Source organism: Schistocerca nitens, chromosome 4 (assembly GCF_023898315.1).
Source record: "Schistocerca nitens isolate TAMUIC-IGC-003100 chromosome 4, iqSchNite1.1, whole genome shotgun sequence".
In the NCBI taxonomy this organism is placed as follows: domain Eukaryota; kingdom Metazoa; phylum Arthropoda; class Insecta; order Orthoptera; family Acrididae; genus Schistocerca; species Schistocerca nitens.
In genome coordinates this window covers 441831605-441853659 of record NC_064617.1, presented here as the reverse complement: position 1 = coordinate 441853659, position 22055 = coordinate 441831605, and the positions used below count along the sequence as shown (strand labels likewise).

The 22055-nt window shown below is 40.7% G+C and overlaps 1 protein-coding gene across 1 annotated transcript; it reads left to right on the top strand.

The window, feature by feature from the left end:
- The first annotated feature begins 1051 nt into the window (after window positions 1-1051).
- Window positions 1052-2609, top strand: LOC126253557 (uncharacterized). Its single transcript, XM_049954965.1, has 2 exons — window positions 1052-1114; window positions 2294-2609. Exons 1-2 carry the CDS (start codon window positions 1108-1110, stop codon window positions 2521-2523), a joined length of 237 nt encoding a protein of 78 aa, XP_049810922.1. The 5' UTR covers window positions 1052-1107; the 3' UTR covers window positions 2524-2609.
- The last annotated feature ends 19446 nt before the right edge of the window (window positions 2610-22055 follow it).

Here is a 22055-nt window from a genome sequence, read left to right as displayed (position 1 = left end):
AAACCTTTGATGGTAGACTTTAAGGCACACTAATACACCTATTTACCACGTAATCAGTACTAATCTATATGTTTTATAATCTAAAATGACTTATCTTTAAGAGAACACCAAAACTCGCCTAAATCGGGATTTTAGCAGAACATGTAGTAGGTAGCTGGTTTCGAAAATTTGCTTCTTTATTTGTATACCAAATTTAGTCTTGTGAATTAATTTAAGAGCGAAATGTATTCGCAACTGCGAATATGAAACATATTCGGCTGTATATTGCAATGCCTACAGTGAAAATTTGTTCCGGTCACGGACTCGAACCCGGACTTCTTGCTTCTCGCGAGCGGTCACCGTAACTGCTTCGGTCATCCGAGCACGAATGACCGCCAGAGGCGCAGTTACATCCATGTGCACAACCTGCACTCGTATGTTAAGTTTATTCCTGTCCATGAAGGACATATTTATTAAGCGCCGAGGTCATGGTATTGGTGAATAAATGCTGTTTATGTTAGTAAGAAGTATTTTTAAGATTTTTAAGAAGTTTGTGACACTGTTCCTTCAGACGTGCATGTCCGAGGGAACATTGTATCATTGTGTCACTAATTGTTACATAGTTTTCTGCGGATTGCTAAGTATGTCGAATGCAGTCAGGATTTGGTAGTTATTGCTGTATTGCACTCTGACTGTTTTGTTTGTAAAATTATTCTGTTTCTCAAACAGTAACAATTAATGGACTACACTTTTGTTAGACAAATTAATTTTCTAATAATTCAATTAATTAAATGATTTTAAAAATGCTGCATGTACTCAAGTAATAATTGGGGCCCATGTCTGAACCGCTGCTTGCAAAACACATGTGCTTGACAGACCGTGAAGGGTCTGGTGGAAAACAGACTGTGTGCATAATCAGTACAAACAGTTACAGGAATTTTATATCTATATAGATCAGAGTTCAGAAAGGTAATTACCGACTGTTATCACGGATATTACGACTTAGAGCGACGTTCGTCCCAATTTCTTTATAACGCCATTTAGTTTGTCTGTATAAGGCTGACTCGGCTTAACACAAGATATCAGTTCAGCTTCTTTTCAACTGACTTGACGAGCATCTCTGTAATAATGAAGAGTGAGTATCGTATCAAATACTATTAAATGGACTCTGCGACAGTTAGAAACTAAAAGGTGTTTGAAAAACAGAAGCTTTTTTTAATTTGCTAGTAGTTCAGTAATTACTTAATAATGCAAAACGCCACACGTAACTGAGCTACGTTATTTTTATACAGAATAAACTCCCAAAGATTACGTTCTACCTGAGCTGAAAAAGAAGGAAGTGAAATGTGAAGCGTAAGCGTTTAGATCATGTCTTGGTCGCAGTCTTTAGAGACAGAGCACAAGCTCAAATAGGAGAAAGACCTACGCCTAACGAATATTATCTGTAAGATCTAGTACTGTTACAACTATTATGATTCTCTCTCTCTCTCTCTCTCTCTCTCTCTCTGTCACACACACACACACACACACACATACACACACACACACATACACATACATATATATCTGGGATGTTCCTAGTCAGACGTGGGAAATACTCGTACATTAAGACCAACATTATTACTAGCACATCGATATAATACAACTTGGAAAAATTCGGTGTGGAAAATTTAGACAATTATTGATCACTTTATTGAATTTATGTAAATCATAAGAACGTAACGCAGAAGCATTTGTTATTAGTGTGGATCACAACTAGCCGGCAAACTTCAGATTTAATGCCACTTCGGAGTTTGCAATTCACTGGATTTGCCCATTAATTCAGCCATTTTGTCCTTACAATGTGAAGATAGCTAGTCCTAGGCAATCACTCCCTCGAAAATCTAAAGGGATCACTTTGATTCGAACCCAGAATCTCCAAAAAGGAAGACAGCAATGTAATAAACTAGACCACTATGATGATATATGACACAATGGTACAATTTCATGAAAATCGATGTAATGGAGAGGCCTGTAAACAGCACAAGCTTTTTATCAAACATGATGAATAAAATATCATGCCCTAGAACACAATGGTTTCACAAGTAAGAGTAACTGAATTTTCTAATTACTTTAAACCGCAAATCTCATCGTTGCTTTATCTTACTTCTCCACCGTAAGTATATTCAATATCTTTCCTCACGTTGCCTTTTCTGTACTGCATGTGACTTCAAAAAGAGATGGGGAAATCAGGAATCAATTGAAGAGCAGAGGTGGCCACATTATGTATCTTGCTCGAGGGATGTGACTGACCATGCGATTTGTTTTCCTGCAGTGTTGGCAGGCCTTCTGGTGCTGAGTGTGTTGGCAGCGGTGGCCACGGCGACCACGCCCACGTGTCCTGAGGACGACGGCGCCACGCCCGTCTTCTTCCCTGACGACACGGACACACACGGCTACTGGGAGTGCAGCAACGGCAAAGCCGTCCACATGGTGTGCCCCGACGGACTCGTCTGGAACTCCAATATCAACAACGCCTGTGACTGGCCGGACTCCAGGAAATAGAAGATGCGCGCTTGCTGCATCCAAAGAAAGGATCTCTTACCCAGTGATCTTCGCCCTCCAACTCGAGTTTGTTATCAGAATCATACTCTCACTGATATTTTCTTCTAGATCTTTCGTTAATGTTCAGCGTTCTCGTTCGATCTGATGTTACATTAATCCATGTAAAATAAACCTGCAGCAATAAACAGCTGTTATTTTACATTCCAACGTCTCATAATTTCTTTCCATGATCGATGAGTTAAATTCATCATGATGTGCGCAAAATAGGTTTAGAAAACTCTCTTCATGGAATCTCGAAATTCCTTAAGAGCGTCTGATACCACGTTGATATCTATTTATTCACGTATTGCCTCATAAATGTCTAACGAACGCATTAGACTAAAATTCCTATGATTATCGGTGTAACACAGCAACTGATCAAACTTAAATGTGGTCTATAATCTATCAGAAATTTTAATAATAGTGGTCAGTCAACTGGTGAGTGAAAAATCATTTTTTATGACAATGTTTACTCCAGAGGCTATGGGTGAAATAGGACAGATGTTAATGCTTTTCAGGTGATGTCCTGAAAAGAAGACAATACTTCGACACAGCGTGCAAATTTTTAATTGTTCAACTTAAAAATAAAAACGGGCAACTAAAACATTACAAGTCCGAGAAACATTTGCTTCGTCTCTGTAATGTTTCAGATATTCACCACCCACTTCGAAAAGTAACTGTTCTAATATCAAACAACATCAAAATCAAACAACGGAAAGAGCTGGCTGTACAAATGGATATAGTACAATTGAAGATTTCCAGACGCGAACAACCTGTATGAAATAATTTTTCTAAGATTTGTAGACTTTCACAATGACTTGGAATCAATTCCTACAAATGCTGATGTATAAGCCCTTAAGAATAGAGGCGATGATTCCTTCAGTGTTAGTTTATTGACAAGGATAATAGAAAATACACAACTGAAAAAGGAGTCATAAGGAAGATTTCCTACATGACCAAGACTGTTCTCAACAGCTGTATAGCAAACCTGGAGAAACCTTCAACTGGACAGAGAAAGAGAGGTGCATGACATTGGAATATACTACTACCACCTTTGATTTTATCATGATCTCGTACTGTCGTCTAACGCAGAAACGTTTCAACAACTAATCGAGAAAGAAACAGTTCTTGTTCGGAAGGTTGCCTTGAAAACTATTGTGAAGATGCTGCAATGACGTACATTCATCAGATTGAAAGAAATGTTACACAAATTATTAATAAAGTCATCCAAACCATTATATTTCCTTTTAGGAATGATGTTTATATCAATATACTCAGAGTTTTGACTGTTTTTCTGCAGCAGGCGGCGACGAAACTTCTTATTCTGGTCCCACGTAAAATCGCTATGCGGTTCTAAGGGTTCAGTCCAGTCACTCGTTGACCAGTCTGGTGCTTCAGTTGAAGACAGCAAAAGGAAAGATTAAGTTCTAAATTTCGCGTTTAAGAAACTGTTTGCGCAGGAGAATCGTACAAACATTCCATCGTTTCAACGTCGCATAAACTCCCGTATGGAGGGCATGAAGAAATGACAAGCAAACAAGTTACGAGGTCCGGATGGAATCCCAGTTTGGTTTCACAAAGAGTGCTCTACAGAATTGGCCTTTTACTTACTTTTCATTTATAGCGAATCTCTCGTCCAGATTAAAGTCCCTAGCAGTTGGAAAAAAACGCAGGTGACTGCTGTACATAAGAAGAGTAGAAGAACGCACAGGAAACATTACCGACTAATATCCTTAATACCGGTTTGCTGCAGAATTCTTGAACATGTCGTTGATTCGAAGATAATAAGTCTTCCTTGAGATGGTAAAGCTTTTGTCCACGAATCAACACGGTTGTAGAAAGCGTCATCCCTTTCTCACACGATATACTGGCATCTATGGATGGACAGTAACAGGCAGACAGAATATCCCCGGATTTCCGATAAGCATTTAACACGATGCCTCACTGCAGACTCTTAACGAAGATATGAGCGTAAGGAATATGGTCCTAGATACGTAAGAGTCTCGAATACTTCTTAAGAAATAGAACCCAGTACATTGTCCTCGAAAACGAGTGTTCATCAGGGACAAGGGTATCGACTGAAGTGCCCCAGGAAAGTGTGATAGAACTGCTGTTGTTTTCTTTATAGATAAATGATTTGGCAGACAGGGTGAGAAGCAATTTGCTGCTGTATGCTTATAATGCTTTGGTGTTTTTGAGTGACTGTAGGAAGATACGTCTTCGAGAAAATTTCTAATTGATGTGGTGAATGGCAGCTATCTCTAAATGTAGAAAAAGCTAAGTTAATGAGGATAGGTAGGAAAAACAAACCCGTAATATTCGAATACAACATTAGTATCGTGCTGCTTGGCACAGTCACTCTATTGAATATCTGGGCGTAATATTGCAAAGCGAAATGAAACGGAATAGAAATGCAAGGGCTATGGTACGGAAGGCGAATGGTCGATTTCGGTTAATCTAGAGAATTTTAGGAGAGTTTGGTTCATCTGTAAAGGAGACTGCATAAATGACACAGTTGCGACCCATTTCTGAGTACTGATCGAGTTTGTGTTACGCAGCAGGTCGTATTAGAGTAAGACATCAGTCAATTTCAGACGCAGGCTCCTAGATTTGGTAACGATAGACTCAGACAACATGAAACTGAGATGCTTCGGGAACTCAAACTGGAATTCCTGTGGGGGAGGCGACGTTCTTTTCGTGGAAAAATATTCAGAAAAATTATAGAGCGGACATTCGCAACTGACTGTAACACGATTCTCCTGTCGTCAATGTACATTTCGTAAGGACCACGATGATAAGAAAAACTAGGGCTCCTTTGGAGGCACGCAGACGGTCGCTGCGCCTCCCCCCTTGCCCCCTCCCCCAACGCTATTTGCGAGTGGAACTGGAACGGAAATGATTAGTAGTTGTACAGCGTACTCCCCGCCAAGCACCGTAAAGCGGTTTGCGGAATATGTATGTAGATATAGCTGTATAGATATAGATGTATATCTCAGAGCAGGACTTGAACGCAACTTCGTTAGTTATTTGCTAGATACAGTCCAATCCTTATCTTCCATTTCAGTTTTTGCCCTCTACAGCTTCCTCTTGTACCATGAAAGCTATTCCCTGATGTATTAATACATGTCCTCTCACCTTATTCAGTCTTTTCAGTACTCGCAGTAAGTTCCGTTCCTCGCCGAATCTACGCAGAATTTAACTTATGGATCCAATTAATTTGCAACATCTCCTACAGCTTTGATCCCAAGCGCTTCGATTCAGTTGTTAGACTACGATGGACTTCGCTACAAAACAATGCTGCAAATGCGTATTCTATGATACTTTTTCCTCAAATTAAGACCAATATCTGATGCTATTAAACTTCTTTTGACCATAAATGCTCTCCTTGTTTGGTGCTAATCTTCTCTCAATGCCTTCCTTGCTTCGTCCGCTAAGTGCTGTTTTGCTTCTAATTCATGTACTTTGTCCTCTCCAATTTTCATCTTACATTTATCACTGACATCACTTCCTCTACTCTTCATTATTCTCGTCTTTAGTCGGTTTACCCTCATGCAAACTCTTTATTAGTTGGACTGTTGATTCCATTTACGAGGTCCTGTAACTCTTTTTCGAATTATTCACAATTACTGTTTTCATTCCTTTTATTCTCCTTTATGTAATCTAAAATTTAACTACAACATAGTCATATCTTAAGTAAAAAACAAGAAAATAAAAGTTGATTTTAATTCCACTGCTGACTCTTCTTTTATTTGTGTCACGGGTTATTCGATAGATTGATCAGTAGGGGCGAAAGACTATATTCCCCTCTTACACCATTTTAGCCTGAGCACATCGTCCATTGCTTTCAATTGTCATTGTTCCCTCTTGATTTTTGTGCAAATGGTACATTGGCCGTCTTTCCGGCTATCTCACATCTATATTTCTGTGAATTTCGAACTTATTGCACCATTTTATATTGCTGAACGCCTTTTCAGGGTAAATGAATCTCACAAACGGGTCTTGATCTTTCTTATGTCTTCCTATTATTATCATTCAAGTTGGAATTCCCTCCCTAGTTCAATTATCTTCCCTAATGCCAAACTGATTTGTCATCTAACAGCACATCAATTTTCTTTCATTCTCCTGTTTATTATTATTTTCAGCAACTTTGTTACCTGAGTTTCTATATTGATTGTACGTTATTTTTCAAATTTATCTAGACTGTGGAGATGACATTTTTCCGAAAATCTACTCCTGATGGATTTGAATCGATAAGTTCACATTCAGTGAGTTCTATCAGTTTTGACTCATGGCAACGACACATGCTTGTTCAAGACTAAAATCATTTAAATTTACAGCGAATCAACTAAACATGAAGACATGCCTGTTTAAAATTACTAGGACTATAGTAACGGTATATGTATCAGAGAAATTGGTAATGGGTATAATATAAATGATTTAGAGGTGGGCGCGATATGCAGCCAGGCGTCATGATGATAGAATGAAGTTTATTGCTGAATTCAAAGTTATGTGAGACAACGACCGCATGGAAGAAGGAAATATGACATCACAATTCGCAGGTCCGACATGTAAGTATAATCCAGAAATTTGTTCTTCATGGAGAACCACGCGGAAAGAATTTGTCAAGACGTGAACATCAAATGTAAGACAATGTTGCGTGAAAGAGCACTAGATAAATAGAATTCATTTCTTCGATACCGCTTCCGATCGACTATGTTCGTTGTAGGTTCATGAAAAGATCTAAATTTCTCCGCTGGAAGAGACGCACTATAAATACAGCGTGACACTGAGACTGAACATGACATCTACTGAGACGTTCACTCTGTAAAATTTTCATTTGATGGTTATTGTAACTGATCAGCACACCTGGTTAATATGTGAAATACAGCCAGTTAGTACTGTTTCGAGTAGCTTCATCTACGAACACTCGTTATATCACGTTTGAAGAAACAGAGCTAAAAAGACTTCATATGTGTCCTGCAATCGGTTCACGTCAAAAAAGAAATCAGAGCATTCAGCACGAGTAAAATTTTTCTACATTACTCTGTGAAACAGGACAAATAATTTTCATGTTTGGCAGCTGATTGATTTGGGTGTATGTATTGTTATTATAAATTGTCTACCCCTCTCTTCGGCTCTCTTCTTGCTGATTTGTAAGTTTGGTGTAAATTTGTAAAGTGATTTTGCGGGAACCAAATTACATACTTTGGGTTATAGTATTTTTGAAAAGAAGGAAGAATAGGCCTATGCTAGTAGGATCACATACTGTTGAATTATGAAACCTGAAACCAACAGCTGTATTGTAATTCAAACGTCGTCTATTCATTTTTGCTAACAGTTTCTATACGAAACAGCGTCATCTTCGGGCCCCCATATGGAAATATACGTAGCATGAAAATAAGGTATAATGAAAATACTAACAACAAAAATCACAGTTCGGGCCAAAAAGTGGGATAAATCACATCATAAAATCACAAAAAAAATATACTATCCGACCCTACAAAACGAAGTTCATCATGTAATAAACATTGCTTAAATATGTTTTAATACAATGATTACAGACACCAATGAGAATATACCTAAGGTAACCCACAGTTCCAAAGAATTACAACAAAGAATTACAGTACCAATGAATACAGGATATAGCAATAATAAAACATAACTATCTAATAACACGAAACTAAACGGCTGATGTAAACAAATGCCGTAAGAACGTAATGAACAAACGTTCACTGGGTAATGCTTACCCACAGAAATAATATCACATATATTTCTACAATCTCCGATACATAAAAGATGCTCCTCGGATATTACTATGCAGCAACCCAGTCATATCCGAAAGGTCCACGACTGTACTAGCATAGCAGCCATGTAATTATTGTTAATAAAAGGCTATAAGTAGGCAATATCTCCAAAGTAACAACAAAACAAGTCACCGAAGTTTCTACAAGTTCCAGGAAACGTAGTGGACATAAAAAATTTTGCCGACAATATTAACTAAGACCGTCAATTTGTATCCACAGGATGAAGAGTAGCACACATGATGCATATCGACGAACAATCATCGGAAAACATATCGTGCGGCAAATCCTCTATTTATATGTAACAATAGCTTAGAAAGTAACCTAATAGAATTCATTCAGTAAAAGTAATGGCCACGTATGTATAAACACGCACTAAGTGGATCCGAAGAAGCAATGAAGGACATAAAAGAAAGATTCAGGAGTGGAATTAAAATTGAAGGTGAAACGACATCAGTGATACAATTCACTGATGACATTGCTATCCTGAGAGAAAGTGAAGAAGAATTACTTGATTTCCTGAAAGGGATTAACAGTCTAGTAAGTACAGAATATGGACTGAAAGTAAATCGAAGGAAGAAGAAAGTAATGAGAAGTAAAAGAAATGAGAACAGCGAGAAACTTAACATAAAAAAATAACCAAGACGTAGAAGAAGTTAACGAAATCTGTTACATAGGCAGTAAAATAACCAATGAGTTTTTACGCCTTTCGTTTAACATTACTTCACGTAGAGTGCGTTTGCTTATAGGGCGGATGGTATCACCTTTGTCCAGCATTGCGAGGACATGAAAGGATGTGCTCGGCGTCTGCCACATTTGTGTAAGTTATTGTCTGCGTTTCCCTTCCTATGGACACTTCAGAGTTCAGTATCTTGCTCTTCTATGTTAACAGGTATGTATCTCTTAATTTGGTTGCACTGGATTTTCATACGACCTTTTCTAAGTGTATGGTTCTGTATGTGTATGTTTACACATGTGTGATTATTGGGTTTACTGGTTGTCTTCTATTTTCCAAGCTGTTGTTACATGTTAATAGAGGATTTGCCGCACGATGTGTTCTTCGGTAATTGTTCGTCGATATCTACCATAAATGCTACTTTTAACCCTTTGGGTACATATTGACGGTGAACATTATTAATGTGGCAACATTGTTCTATGCCCATTACATTTCCTGGAATTAAAAGAAACATTGGTGATTTCTTTCGTTGTTACTTTGGAGATATTACATATTTACGTTCTTTTACTTCTACACGTTCCACAGTTGCTACGCTAGTGTAGTTGTGGATCTTAGGGATATGACTGGGTTGCTTTATAGTAATAATGATACGTAGCAGAAGGTATAATCAGATGAATGATGAACACTAACTTCACATAACGAAGGTTTATTCAGCACTTGCACACAAGAGCACGGAGCGCACTGTCTCCGGCCAGAGCACATACAGTATATATACGGCTACAGAACATTCCAGTACAATGATTCTTGACATTTGTGGATATTTCTATAATATACTCGAACATAATATAGAAATTAATGTTGTACAGTCCAGGTGAATTTTGAACTCACGACCCTCCACGCAGTAGTTTAGTATCATAATCACTACACCACGGTGCTACTCAGCTTCTTCTGCGACATTGGTCCATTCTTAAGGGAACTGCGTTTCGGTGTTACGTCCTAGTCCGGGAACGAGTCATCGGTCCTGCATACTCCGTCACCAGACGACTGATTCTCGCCCTGGCGGTGATCTTAGAACTTCTTTTGCCGCTACGCTATTCGTCATCATTCCGCTTGTTGCCTCTCGCTCGAGCTTCGAATTTACCCTGGGTTCCAGGATCCCTTTAGGGCTTCATTCGAAGCACGTGGACCGCATATCTGATCTTTCGTCGTCTTGCGTTGGAGTCGAAATCTTCATAAGTGACATCAGACAACTGTCTTACAACCTTATAAGGTCCAAAGTTGCGCCTGAGGAGCTTCTCAGAGAGTCCAACCTTCCGAACAGGAGTGAAGATCCAGACGAGGTCACCAGGCTGGTAGACAGGGCGGTGGCTCGTGTCATGTAACGGATCGTGCAGCCACGTCTCGATCCCTGAGTCAACAGATGGAAACGTTTACAAGACAACAACCATCTGCACGAACAGTTCGACGACGTTTGCAGCAGCATGGACTATCAGCTCCGACACCATGGCTGCGGTTACCCTTGACGCTGCATCACAGACAGGATCGCCTGCGATGGTGTACTCAACGATGAACCTGGGTGCACGAATGGCAAAACGTCATTTTTTCGGATGAATCCAGGTTCTGTTTACAGCATCATGATGGTCGCATCCGTGTTTGGCGACATCGCGGTGAACGCACATTGGAAGCGTGTATTCGTCATCACCATACTGGCGTATCATCCAGCGTGAGGGAAGGGGTGCCATTGGTTACACGTCTCGGTCACCTCTTGTTCGCATGTTCGCATTGACGGCACTTTGAACAGTGGACGTTACATTTCAGATGTGTTACGACCCGTGGCTCTACCCTTCATTCGATCCCTGCGAAACCCTACATTTCAGCAGGATAGTGCACGACTGCATGTTGCAGGTCCTGCACGGGCCTTTCCGGATACAGAAAGTGTTCGACTGCTGCCTTGGCCAGCACATTCTCCAGATCTCTCACCAATTGAAAACGTCGGGTCAATGGTGGCCGAGCAATCGGCTCGTCACAATCCGCCAGTCACTACTCTTGATGAACTGTGGTATCGTGTTGAAGCTGCATGGGCAGCTGTACCTGCACACCCCATCCAAGCTCTGTTTGACTCAATGCCCAGGCGTATCAAGGCCATTATTATGGCCAGAGGTGGTTGTTCTGGGTACTGATTTCTCAGGATCTAAGCACCCAAATTGCGTGAAAATGTAATCACATGTCAGTTCTAGTATAATATATTTGTCCAATGGATACCCGTTTATCATCTGCATTTCTTCTTGGTGTAGCAATGTTAATGGCCAGTAGTGTACTTTAATTCTTACACAGATGTTACAGTTAGGCAACATGAAAAGTGGGTGAACACCTGTTAAACACCTATACGCAAGAGTAGGCCTATATGATAAAATCTCAAATGTCTAGATGCATTAAAGTTGGACGATAGTACCCCAGTTTCCGACAGCGCTTACCATCGTCAGTAGGAAGTAACTACTCCCCGCCATAATTAGTCCGACGTTTTCATTTTACAGATGACGTAAAATGATCTCTTGAACATTCCAAAGGACATTATTAAGTACGCGTCTTTTTGAAGCCGAATCAAAGACTGAGCAGCAGTTCCCAACGCCAAAGTGACTTTAAGGGTACGAAGAATTGGTGAAGCACACCGCACTACTACTTTCCACCCGAATTTAAGAATCTTCTCTCGTCATTTTACTCTTTTTACTTTTTATTTTCTTGAATCATCCGTCTACTGGCGAGTTCGGTACTTGCAGCCACGCATTTCTCTCTTGTGCCAACCTCTTCGTCTCAGTTGTAATTGAATCCGAATATATTGCATACGTTCAACTCCCGGTCTTCTCCTACAGTTTTCACTCTCTGCAGGTCCCTTTCACACTATGGGAGTTATTCCTTGATGTCTTAAATCGGGTCTTATCATCAAGTTCCTTTTTCTTGTCTGTATTTTCCATGTGTTCCTTCCTTCAATGATACTGCGGAGAAACTTGTCACTCATTATTTTATCAGTACACCGAATTTCCAATTTTCTTTAGTATCAGAACAAATCAACGCTTCGATTTTCTTCTTATCCTATTTCTCCATTGTCCAAGCATCACTACTATACCATGCTGTGCTGTAAACGTGCATTCTCAGCTTGAGGCTGATGTTTGGTACTAGCAGACTACTCTCACCAACAGTGCCCTCTTTGCCTGCGCTAATCTGCGTTGCTTCGTTCGTCACTTGTTATTTTGTTTCCAAGGCAGAAAGATTTCTGAACTTCGTCTACAGCGTGGTCCCCTAAATGATATGGTTTCACCGCTAATCACACTTCTGCTATTACTATCGTCTTTCTTCGGATTTCCCTCAATACATATACTTCTCAAGCCATTCACCATTTTCCGTCTACACTTTTACTGAAATAACAATGTCATCAACAAATCTGCTCATTTATATCCTTCCACCATGAATTTTAATCCACATTCTTAACCTTTCTTTCATTTTCCTAATTTCTTCGTCAATGTATCAATTCGTAACACAATGAGATGTTGGCTGGGAGGAGGGGAATGGTTTTCTGTTTAAGAATGATGTGTGCAACCAAAACCGATCCTAGTGAGGATACAACAACTTCTTATTAGATTACATTAGTTTACTCAGCTGGACTCCATGACGTAACAGGTGAGATGAGGCTGCAAGTATATACGACGTTGAATGTAAACAAGACTAATTACTCCATACAACTCATACAGACGTCAGAGTGCGTTTCCATCTTGTCATAATATTCTGGCATTGTAGTAGCAGACGTAGCGACCACCAGAGGCGCACAAACACGTGAGCTGCTTACACATGGGAATGCTGACGCGGTTCGCTGACTCGATGGCGGCAACGCCGACAGCGCCCGTGGCCCAGATGTGGCCGCGGTGTGGGGCAACGCAAAAGCACTGCCCAGAGTCGAAATCTGGATTGACACTGAAAAGCAGTGACAAGGGGCTTGTGTAATCATGGCTGCCCAGGCTGGCCAGACGGGCAAAGATCAGTGAATCGATGACTCCATGGTTGCGTCAGTAGACACGTTCCATTTGATGTGGCCCTGCTGCACCTCTCAGGACGTACTCAACCAAGTAGAGGTTAAAATTCAGCTACTCGGCACTGACTTCGTGGAAGAGCTGCGTCTTTGTGTCACTGTACAGAAGTCTGGAACAGGGTCGGTGATCAAATGGTTCAAATGACTCTGAGCACTACGGGACTTAACATCTGAGGTCATCAGTCCCCTAGAACTTTGAACTACTTAAACCCAACTAACCTAAGGATATCACACACATCCATGCCCGAGGCAGGATTCGAACCTGCGACCGTAGCAGTCGCGCGGTTCCGGACTGAAGCGCCTACAACCGCTCGGCCACCGCAACCTGGGGTCGGTGATCGGCGTGCGTCCGTTGTCAGGTGACAGTGTGTCAAACTGCAGAAGCTTCCCGGAGGCTGCTCAACGACCGAGACCATCGGCACTCAAAAGAGTGCCAATACAGAAGCGGGCTCACTTCAAGCAGTTGCTTCGGTCAGCAGCTGCTGGTGTTCAATACACGACACCTCCACTGTGTGTGGCTTAAGCCAATACAGCACCTTCCATCTATGAAAGCAGTCGTCCCTCGCATTTAAGTGAAATAGACACTGATTTATTTTCAATTGAGGCGTTGTGTGGGGAGGGAAGTAAGTCATGAAAAGCAATTTTGACCGGAGAAGCAAAAGACGGTTTTGGCATTACAAAATAAGACATTGTATTTACACAATGGTTACATAAACTCCAAATTGGCTTTACAAATATGTTTACAGCAAACTGTCGCATTTGTATAAGAAATTTAATTATAGTGTACGAAGACGGTGGTAAAATGCATTATATTTGGTGTCCAGGTAGTCCAACATCGACAGCTGACGACTGTAAAATACTGTGGACTGTGTGATCAAGAGCGTAAATAACACCTTCTCCATGCCCATGCTGATAGTGCATGTGTTGCGGGAGAGCATGCGTGAAGTAACATTACCATCACTCAAAATTTCATAGCTTACTCAGTTTTCCTGAGATGTAACTCTTTTTCAGAAACTAGACGCAGTTTTTCAGGACCCACTGCACGTTTTTTTCATTTTCAGGTCACTTGTCGAACAAGTGAAAGTTCGAGGGCGATGAAAGGAGAGTTTGGGAAATGATGTCCGAAAAAATCTTCGATAAAATCGCTGGTTGATGTCTGCTTCGGGGTACGCTTTCATAAAGGAGCGATGCATTCTCTCGAAATTACGATCAGGGCTCAAATTATGTTTTGAAGATTTTCCTCTGTAGGAGATGACGTAATGTGAATCTTTACAAGCTTTCTGTCATGTTCATCATTTCAGTTTATGGGAATAGGATCGCGGTATCTTACCCCTCTGATCTGAAAAACAATGCTCTCCTTTCTTTCTTTTTCAAACAGTGACGTAAACAGTACGTGACGTGCGTGACGTGACAGTACGTGACGTACTGTGCTCGAAGCAGAATCATAGAAACCCCACAGCCTTTATCCGCACTTTGTTAACTAAACCAGAAAAGAACATTACCTCGACTTAGACAATTTTGTTTCCAAAACTCTGAGTCTAGTTTCCTTATGTCGTTCTCTTCAAAACTACGTCATTTACATTCGAATTTACAATCAGCCTGCACAGAGGAATTATACGATAGGCGTTACCCCTGAATGTAATCAAATAAACTTCATTGCAGACGGAAAATATAATTTACCAGTTTCTATGGAACATGTTTCAGAGGCGTGTTGTCTTAATAACAACTCCAAGCAACGTTACTATCGGATCAATATCACAGTAATGAATGGTTGGCCGCACAGGCAGAGTAAAAGCTTCTTAACTTACTCCCCTATCCATGCCCGCTCACGTTATGTTACTGTAGCTGCGATGTTGTATCATGTGTAAGAACACAGCCGCTCAAATCTTTGAAATTCTGCTACTTCTATGCCAATGGCGACGTGTCTTTCTACGTTTTCGATAAAAAATCGGAGAAATTATTTGTTTTGGCGTACCACCTTTCCCATTACAGTGCCTAAATTTTTTACATTTTGCCTTCTCACTTCCACTCACGATATCACTTTGCACTATCTTTACCTTTCGTCCGACTTCCCAGAGGTCTTTACTCATGGTTCACTCTCTCAAATTGCTTCTTATTGGTGAGCGTCGTTTTGAATCCAGCACATGGAAGGTAACAAGTGTCAGGCTGTCTTACTAGCATTATTATCTGTTTTATCTACTCTTCTTCGTATCGTCTTCTACAAGATTACGCTGTTAGCGACTGACAAGGAGTATATGTATACTGTGGGCTAAACACTAAATTATTCTACAGAGAACAAAACAGACCTTTGTGAGGAGAATGGTGCTTTACAAAATGCAATAATTCTCCATAGTTATTTCGCAACTCCTGGCGCTACGTCAGTCACACTTGTGTCGCATGTAAAAAGATTCCTTTCATTCATTACCTCTACATACATTCAAGCATGTGATAGATTTTCTCGCTAATTCACTTCTTGTGCTTGGTCGCGAGTTGCTTGTGGTTCTACTGCTATCAACAGTATTGCTTCCAGAGGGGCCTAGAACGCTTTAAATAGTGTTACGTCTAATGATCGTCTCGAATCAGTATGGTATGTCAGCGTTTTTGTTGTGTTGAGACCGTGCTGCATAACGCGAAGACGGTAAAACCTACCGTGGCAACTCTTTATTCTTGTCTAATTTATCGGTATTGTACAACGGTTGAAACTTACCTTTTGTAGTACCTGCGAACTGTTTTCACTGCATGTCAGAATTTCCGGATTATACCTCCTAACAATCCTTAATCATGACCTTAAATCACACACGATGCCTATTTTCGAATACTACTATCAGAGATACCTCTATCGTCCTTTGTCATCCAAAAGTACAATTCCAGTTTACAATAAAATTCTTATCCTGTAATGGCTTATACTTAAGAGAGTACAGTAGTTTTCGCCAGGCCTACTTTCGGCACAGGTTGACGTAATGCCCTTTTTTTATGGCAAATTCAAGAGACTACTGCACGTGACTCAGTAGTGGTGCGCCCAGCTACATTGTACTGTGTGCCTAATGCAGGACTTAATATCTCGGCTCTCGGCCCCTTACCACTATGGTGGTGTCTTTGTCCAACATCGTTGAAAAAGTAGGAAAAATAATACGACAGTCTGTTGGAAATCCCATTAGCGACAAAGTTCCAGCTGCTCATTACATATCTTATTGTCCCAGACGATCCTTCAGCACTCTCCATCCAATTCGCTTCCCCCTTCGAAAATGCGCTGTTACAGAACCACGTCACCGGCTTCACCTTCATCATCAGCAGTATTCCTGACAACTGAAAAAGGTATGAGATGTTGGTTGGAAGTTTGCTTGGTTTTCGCTGACGAAGCATATGATGTGCAACCGAAGGAGTTCGTAGTGAGGATACAAAAAATTTCTTTATTACTTCCTTATTAATTTACTCAACTTGACTCCACCATGTAACTCGTCAGAAGCATGGCGGCAGACATGCACAAGGATGAATATTAACTATTCTTCAATTAATCCGTCCAACATATAATGAAAAAACAGTGCTTTTCCGTCTACTCGTAATATCCTGACTTTGTAGCTGCAGGTGTAGCAACGGCCAGAGATGCAGAGAGGCGATATGCTTAGGTAGGGAAATATTGACTCGGTGCATTGATTCAACGGAGATGGTGCTCACAGCACAAACGGCTCAGCTCCGTGAGCAGTAAGGCAGACATGTCTTATATTTCGCTGCATGTCACACATCCTACGATTTTTCTAAGAATTTCCAACATTTTGAAGGATTTTACATTGGCAAACGATTTTTTTTACATTCATAAATCTTATGTACGTCTCTTCTTTCCATAAGGCTGCATTATCAATCGCAAAGTTGTAATTTCCTGCCGGCCGGAGTGGCCGTGCGGTTCTAGGCGCTACAGTCTCGAACCGAGCGACCGCTACGGTCGCAGGTTCGCATCCTGTCTCGGGCATGGATGTATGTGATGTCCTTAGGTTAGTTAGGTTTAATTAGTTCTAAGTTCTAGGCCCCCCCATGAACCATGGACCTTGCCGTTGGTGGGGAGGCTTGCGTGCCTCATCGATACAGATAGCCGTACCGTAGGTACAACCACAACGGAGGGGTATCTGTTGAGAGGCCAGACAAACGTGTGGTTCCTGAAGAGGGGCAGCAGCCTTTTCAGTAGTTGCAAGGGCAACAGTCTGGATGACTGACTGATCTGGCCTTGTAACAATAACCAAAACGGCCTTGCTGTGCTGGTACTGCGAACGGCTGAAAGCAAGGGGAAACTACGGCCGTAATTTTTCCCGAGGGCATGCAGCTTTACTGTATGATTAAATGATGATGGCGTCCTCTCGGGTAAAATATTCCGGAGGTAAAATAGTCCCCCATTCGGATCTCCGGGCGGGGACTACTCAAGAGGATGTCGTTATCAGGAGAAAGAAAACTGGCGTTCTACGGATCGGAGCGTGGAATGTCAGGTCCCTTAATCGGGCAGGTAGGTTAGAAAATTTAAAAAGGGAAATGGACAGGTTAAAGTTAGATATAGTGGGAATTAGTGAAGTTCGGTGGCAGGAGGAACAAGACTTCTGGTCAGGTGACTATAGGGTTATAAACACAAAGTCAAATAGGGGTAATGCAGGAGTAGGTTTAATAATGAATAGGAAAATAGGAACGCGGGTAAGCTACTACAAACAGCTTAGTGAACGCATTATTGTGGCCAAGATAGATACGAAGCCCACACCTACTACAGTAGTACAAGTTTATATGCCAACTAGCTCTGCAGATGACGAAGAAATTGAAGAAATGTATGATGAAATAAAAGAAATTATTCAGATTGTGAAGGGAGACGAAAATTTAATAGTCATGGGTGACTGGAATTCGAGTGTAGGAAAAGGGAGAGAAGGAAACGTAGTAGGTGAATATGGATTGGGGCTAAGAAATGAAAGAGGAAGCCGCCTGGTAGAATTTTGCACAGAGCACAATTTAATCATAGCTAACACTTGGTTTAAGAATCATGATAGAAGGTTGTATACATGGAAGAACCCTGGAGATACTAAAAGGTATCAGATAGATTATATAATGGTAAGACAGAGATTTAGGAACCAGGTTTTAAATTGTAAGACATTTCCAGGGGCAGATGTGGACTCTGACCACAATCTATTGGTTATGACCTGTAGATTAAAACTGAAGAAACTGCAAAAAGGTGGGAATTTAAGGAGATGAGACCTGGATAAACTGAAAGAACTAGAGGTTGTACAGATTTTCAGGGAGAGCATAAGGGAACAATTGACAGGAATGGGGGAAAGAAATACAGTAGAAGAAGAATGGGTAGCTTTGAGGGATGAAGTAGTGAAGGCAGCAGAGGATCAAGTAGGTAAAAAGACGAGGGCTAATAGAAATCCTTGGGTAACAGAAGAAATATTGAATTTAATTGATGAAAGGAGAAAATATAAAAATGCAGTAAATGAAGCAGGCAAAAAGGAATACAAACGCCTCAAAAATGAGATCGACAGGAAGTGCAAAATGGCTAAGCAGGGATGGCTAGAGGACAAATGTAAGGATGTAGAGGCTTATCTCACTAGGGGTAAGATAGATACTGCCTACAGGAAAATTAAAGAGACCTTTGGAGATAAGAGAACCACTTGTATGAACATCAAGAGCTCAGATGGAAACCCAGTTCTAAGCAAAGAAGGGAAAGCAGAAAGGTGGAAGGAGTATATAGAGGGTCTATACAAGGGCGATGTACTTGAGGACAATATTATGGAAATGGAAGAGGATGTAGATGAAGATGAAATGGGAGATACGATACTGCGTGAAGAGTTTGACAGAGCACTGAAAGACCTGAGTCGAAACAAGGCCCCCGGAGTAGACAACATTCCATTGGAACTACTGACGGCCTTGGGAGAGCCAGTCCTGACAAAACTCTACCATCTGGTGAGCAAGATGTATGAAACAGGCGAAATACCCTCAGACTTCAAGAAGAATATAATAATTCCAATCCCAAAGAAAGCAGGTGTTGACAGATGTGAGAATTACCGAACAATCAGTTTAATAAGCCACAGCTGCAAAATACTAACACGAATTCTTTACAGACGAATGGAAAAACTAGTAGAAGCCGACCTCGGGGAAGATCAGTTTGGATTCCGTAGAAATGTTGGAACACGTGAGGCAATACTGACCTTACGACTTATCTTAGAAGAAAGATTAAGGAAAGGCAAACCTACGTTTCTAGCATTTGTAGACTTAGAGAAAGCTTTTGACAATGTTGACTGGAATACTCTCTTTCAAATTCTAAAGGTGGCAGGGGTAAAATACAGGGAGCGAAAGGCTATTTACAATTTGTACAGAAACCAGATGGCAGTTATAAGAGTCGAGGGATATGAAAGGGAAGCAGTGGTTGGGAAGGGAGTAAGACAGGGTTGTAGCCTCTCCCCGATGTTATTCAATCTGTATATTGAGCAAGCAGTAAAGGAAACAAAAGAAAAATTCGGAGTAGGTATTAAAATCCATGGAGAAGAAATAAAAACTTTGAGGTTCGCCGATGACATTGTAATTCTGTCAGAGACAGCAAAGGACTTGGAAGAGCAGTTGAATGGAATGGATGGTGTCTTGAAGGGAGGATATAAGATGAACATCAACAAAAGCAAAACAAGGATAATGGAATGTAGTCGAATTAAGTCGGGTGATGTTGAGGGTATTAGATTAGGAAATGAGACACTTAAAGTAGTAAAGGAGTTTTGCTATTTGGGGAGCAAAATAACTGATGATGGTCGAAGTAGAGAGGATATAAAATGTAGACTGGCAATGGCAAGGAAAGCGTTTATGAAGAAGAGAAATTTGTTAACATCGAGTATAGATTTAAGTGTCAGGAAGTCGTTTCTGAAAGTATTTGTATGGAGTGTAGCCATGTATGGAAGTGAAACATGGACGATAACTAGTTTGGACAAGAAGAGAATAGAAGCTTTCGAAATGTGGTGCTACAGAAGGATGCTGAAGATTAGATGGGTAGATCACATAACTAATGAGGAGGTACTGAACAGGATTGGGGAGAGGAGGAGTTTGTGGCACAACTTGACCAGAAGAAGGGATCGGTTGGTAGGACATGTTCTGAGGCATCAAGGGATCACCAATTTAGTATTGGAGGGCAGCGTGGAGGGTAAAAATCGTAGGGGGAGACCAAGAGATGAATACACTAAGCAGATTCAGAAGGATGTAGGTTGCAGTAGGTACTGGGAGATGAAGAAGCTTGCACAGGATAGAGTAGCATGGAGAGCTGCATCAAACCAGTCTCAGGACTGAAGACCACAACAACAACAACAAGTTCTAGGCGACTGATAACCTCGGAAGTTAAGTCGCATAATGCTCAGAGCCATTTGAACCATTTTTTTTTTTTTTGTAATTGCCTCTTCATTCCCTTACTACCCGAAAACTGATCATCTAACAGATCGTTAATTTTCTTTTCCATTTATCCATGTATTATTCTTTTCAGCAACTTGGATGCTTAAGCCGCAAAACTGGTTGTGCGACAGTTCTCGATCTTATCTGCCATTACCAACTTCGGGATTGCTTGGATGATATTTTTCCTGGATTCTATTGGTATGTCTCCAGACACATAGATTCTGTACACCAACGAGAGTAGTTCCCAATGGTTTCACAAACTTCTAAGATATGTTATTAGCCCATTTTGCCGTATCTGATCGCAATTCATTCAAAACTCAAATAAACTCTGACTTTAATATTGCACCCCCTGTCATATCGAACCCTATTTCTTCCACATATAAGTCATGAGGCACGTCCCCACCCTCATAGAGATCTCCGGGGTACTCTTTCCACCTACACGCACTCTAATCTGCGCACAGCAGTGGAAATCCTACTGTACTCTTAATTCTAATACGACTGCTGTCGCTGAAGGTTGTTTTTAGCGTAGCAACAATATTATTGGAATCCTGGATTTTGTAGTACTCTAGTGCATATCTTTTCCTCTGATGTCTCAAAGTCAAGTGCGTAAATACTCTCTTTGACGTCAAGGGCGCTCTGCGGGGACTTCGTGTGCTGATACTGATCTCGAGTATCGCGTGTTGGAAACTTGAGTACATCCTGAAAACAAGATATCAAACGAAGAAGACGTTCTCTTAAAACCGATGACTAGATTACAGCCTTGCAAAATCAGGGAAATAAATCACGGCTCAAGTATTAGAGATAAAAAAGCAATAGTCTGAGGCGAAAATAATTTTCCTGAGTGTTCCACTTATTACCGATTACATCATTGGAACTAACAGCATCTTAATATTTATTGCGTAAAGTGATGACACCAGGGAATGTAATAACTAATTAGATTAAATACTTAGCAAACAATATTGTCTTTGGCGAAAATATTTTTTCCTACATATTTCACTCATTACCGAAATATCGCAAATACTAACACTAGAAGTGTCTTAATAATACCATCGTCTGTCGCTGAAATACTCGGGTATTACAGTAGCAAATATAATGCATATTTAGAATAAATTAATTTTAAACAGCTTTCAGATAATATGCATACGATGCTACTTTTCAAGAAAATACAATGTATCTTATCCAACTAGTTTCTTCAATCGCACAGAACGCGTAGCACTAGGCAGTCAATGGTGGACTCTGAAGAGGACGTATTGTAGGTTGGATCCTAGTTCAGTATAATTCTTACATGAGACCTGAAGAAAGAATTGACGCAGCTTGAAGAAGAGAATTGTGTTAAGTAGGGTACGCCTGTGACGATTATAAGTATCAATGTGGATTTTTCAAGTATCGTTTATTTACCGAAGCTTGCTCTTTCCGTTCACAGAACTGAGACTGCTACAGTATAGGCTAGTCCCGGTTGAAGCCATATTTTACGACTTCCAGAAAGCTTTCGACACACTTTCACACTGCCACCTCGGAAACTAAGTACAAAATGACGGAA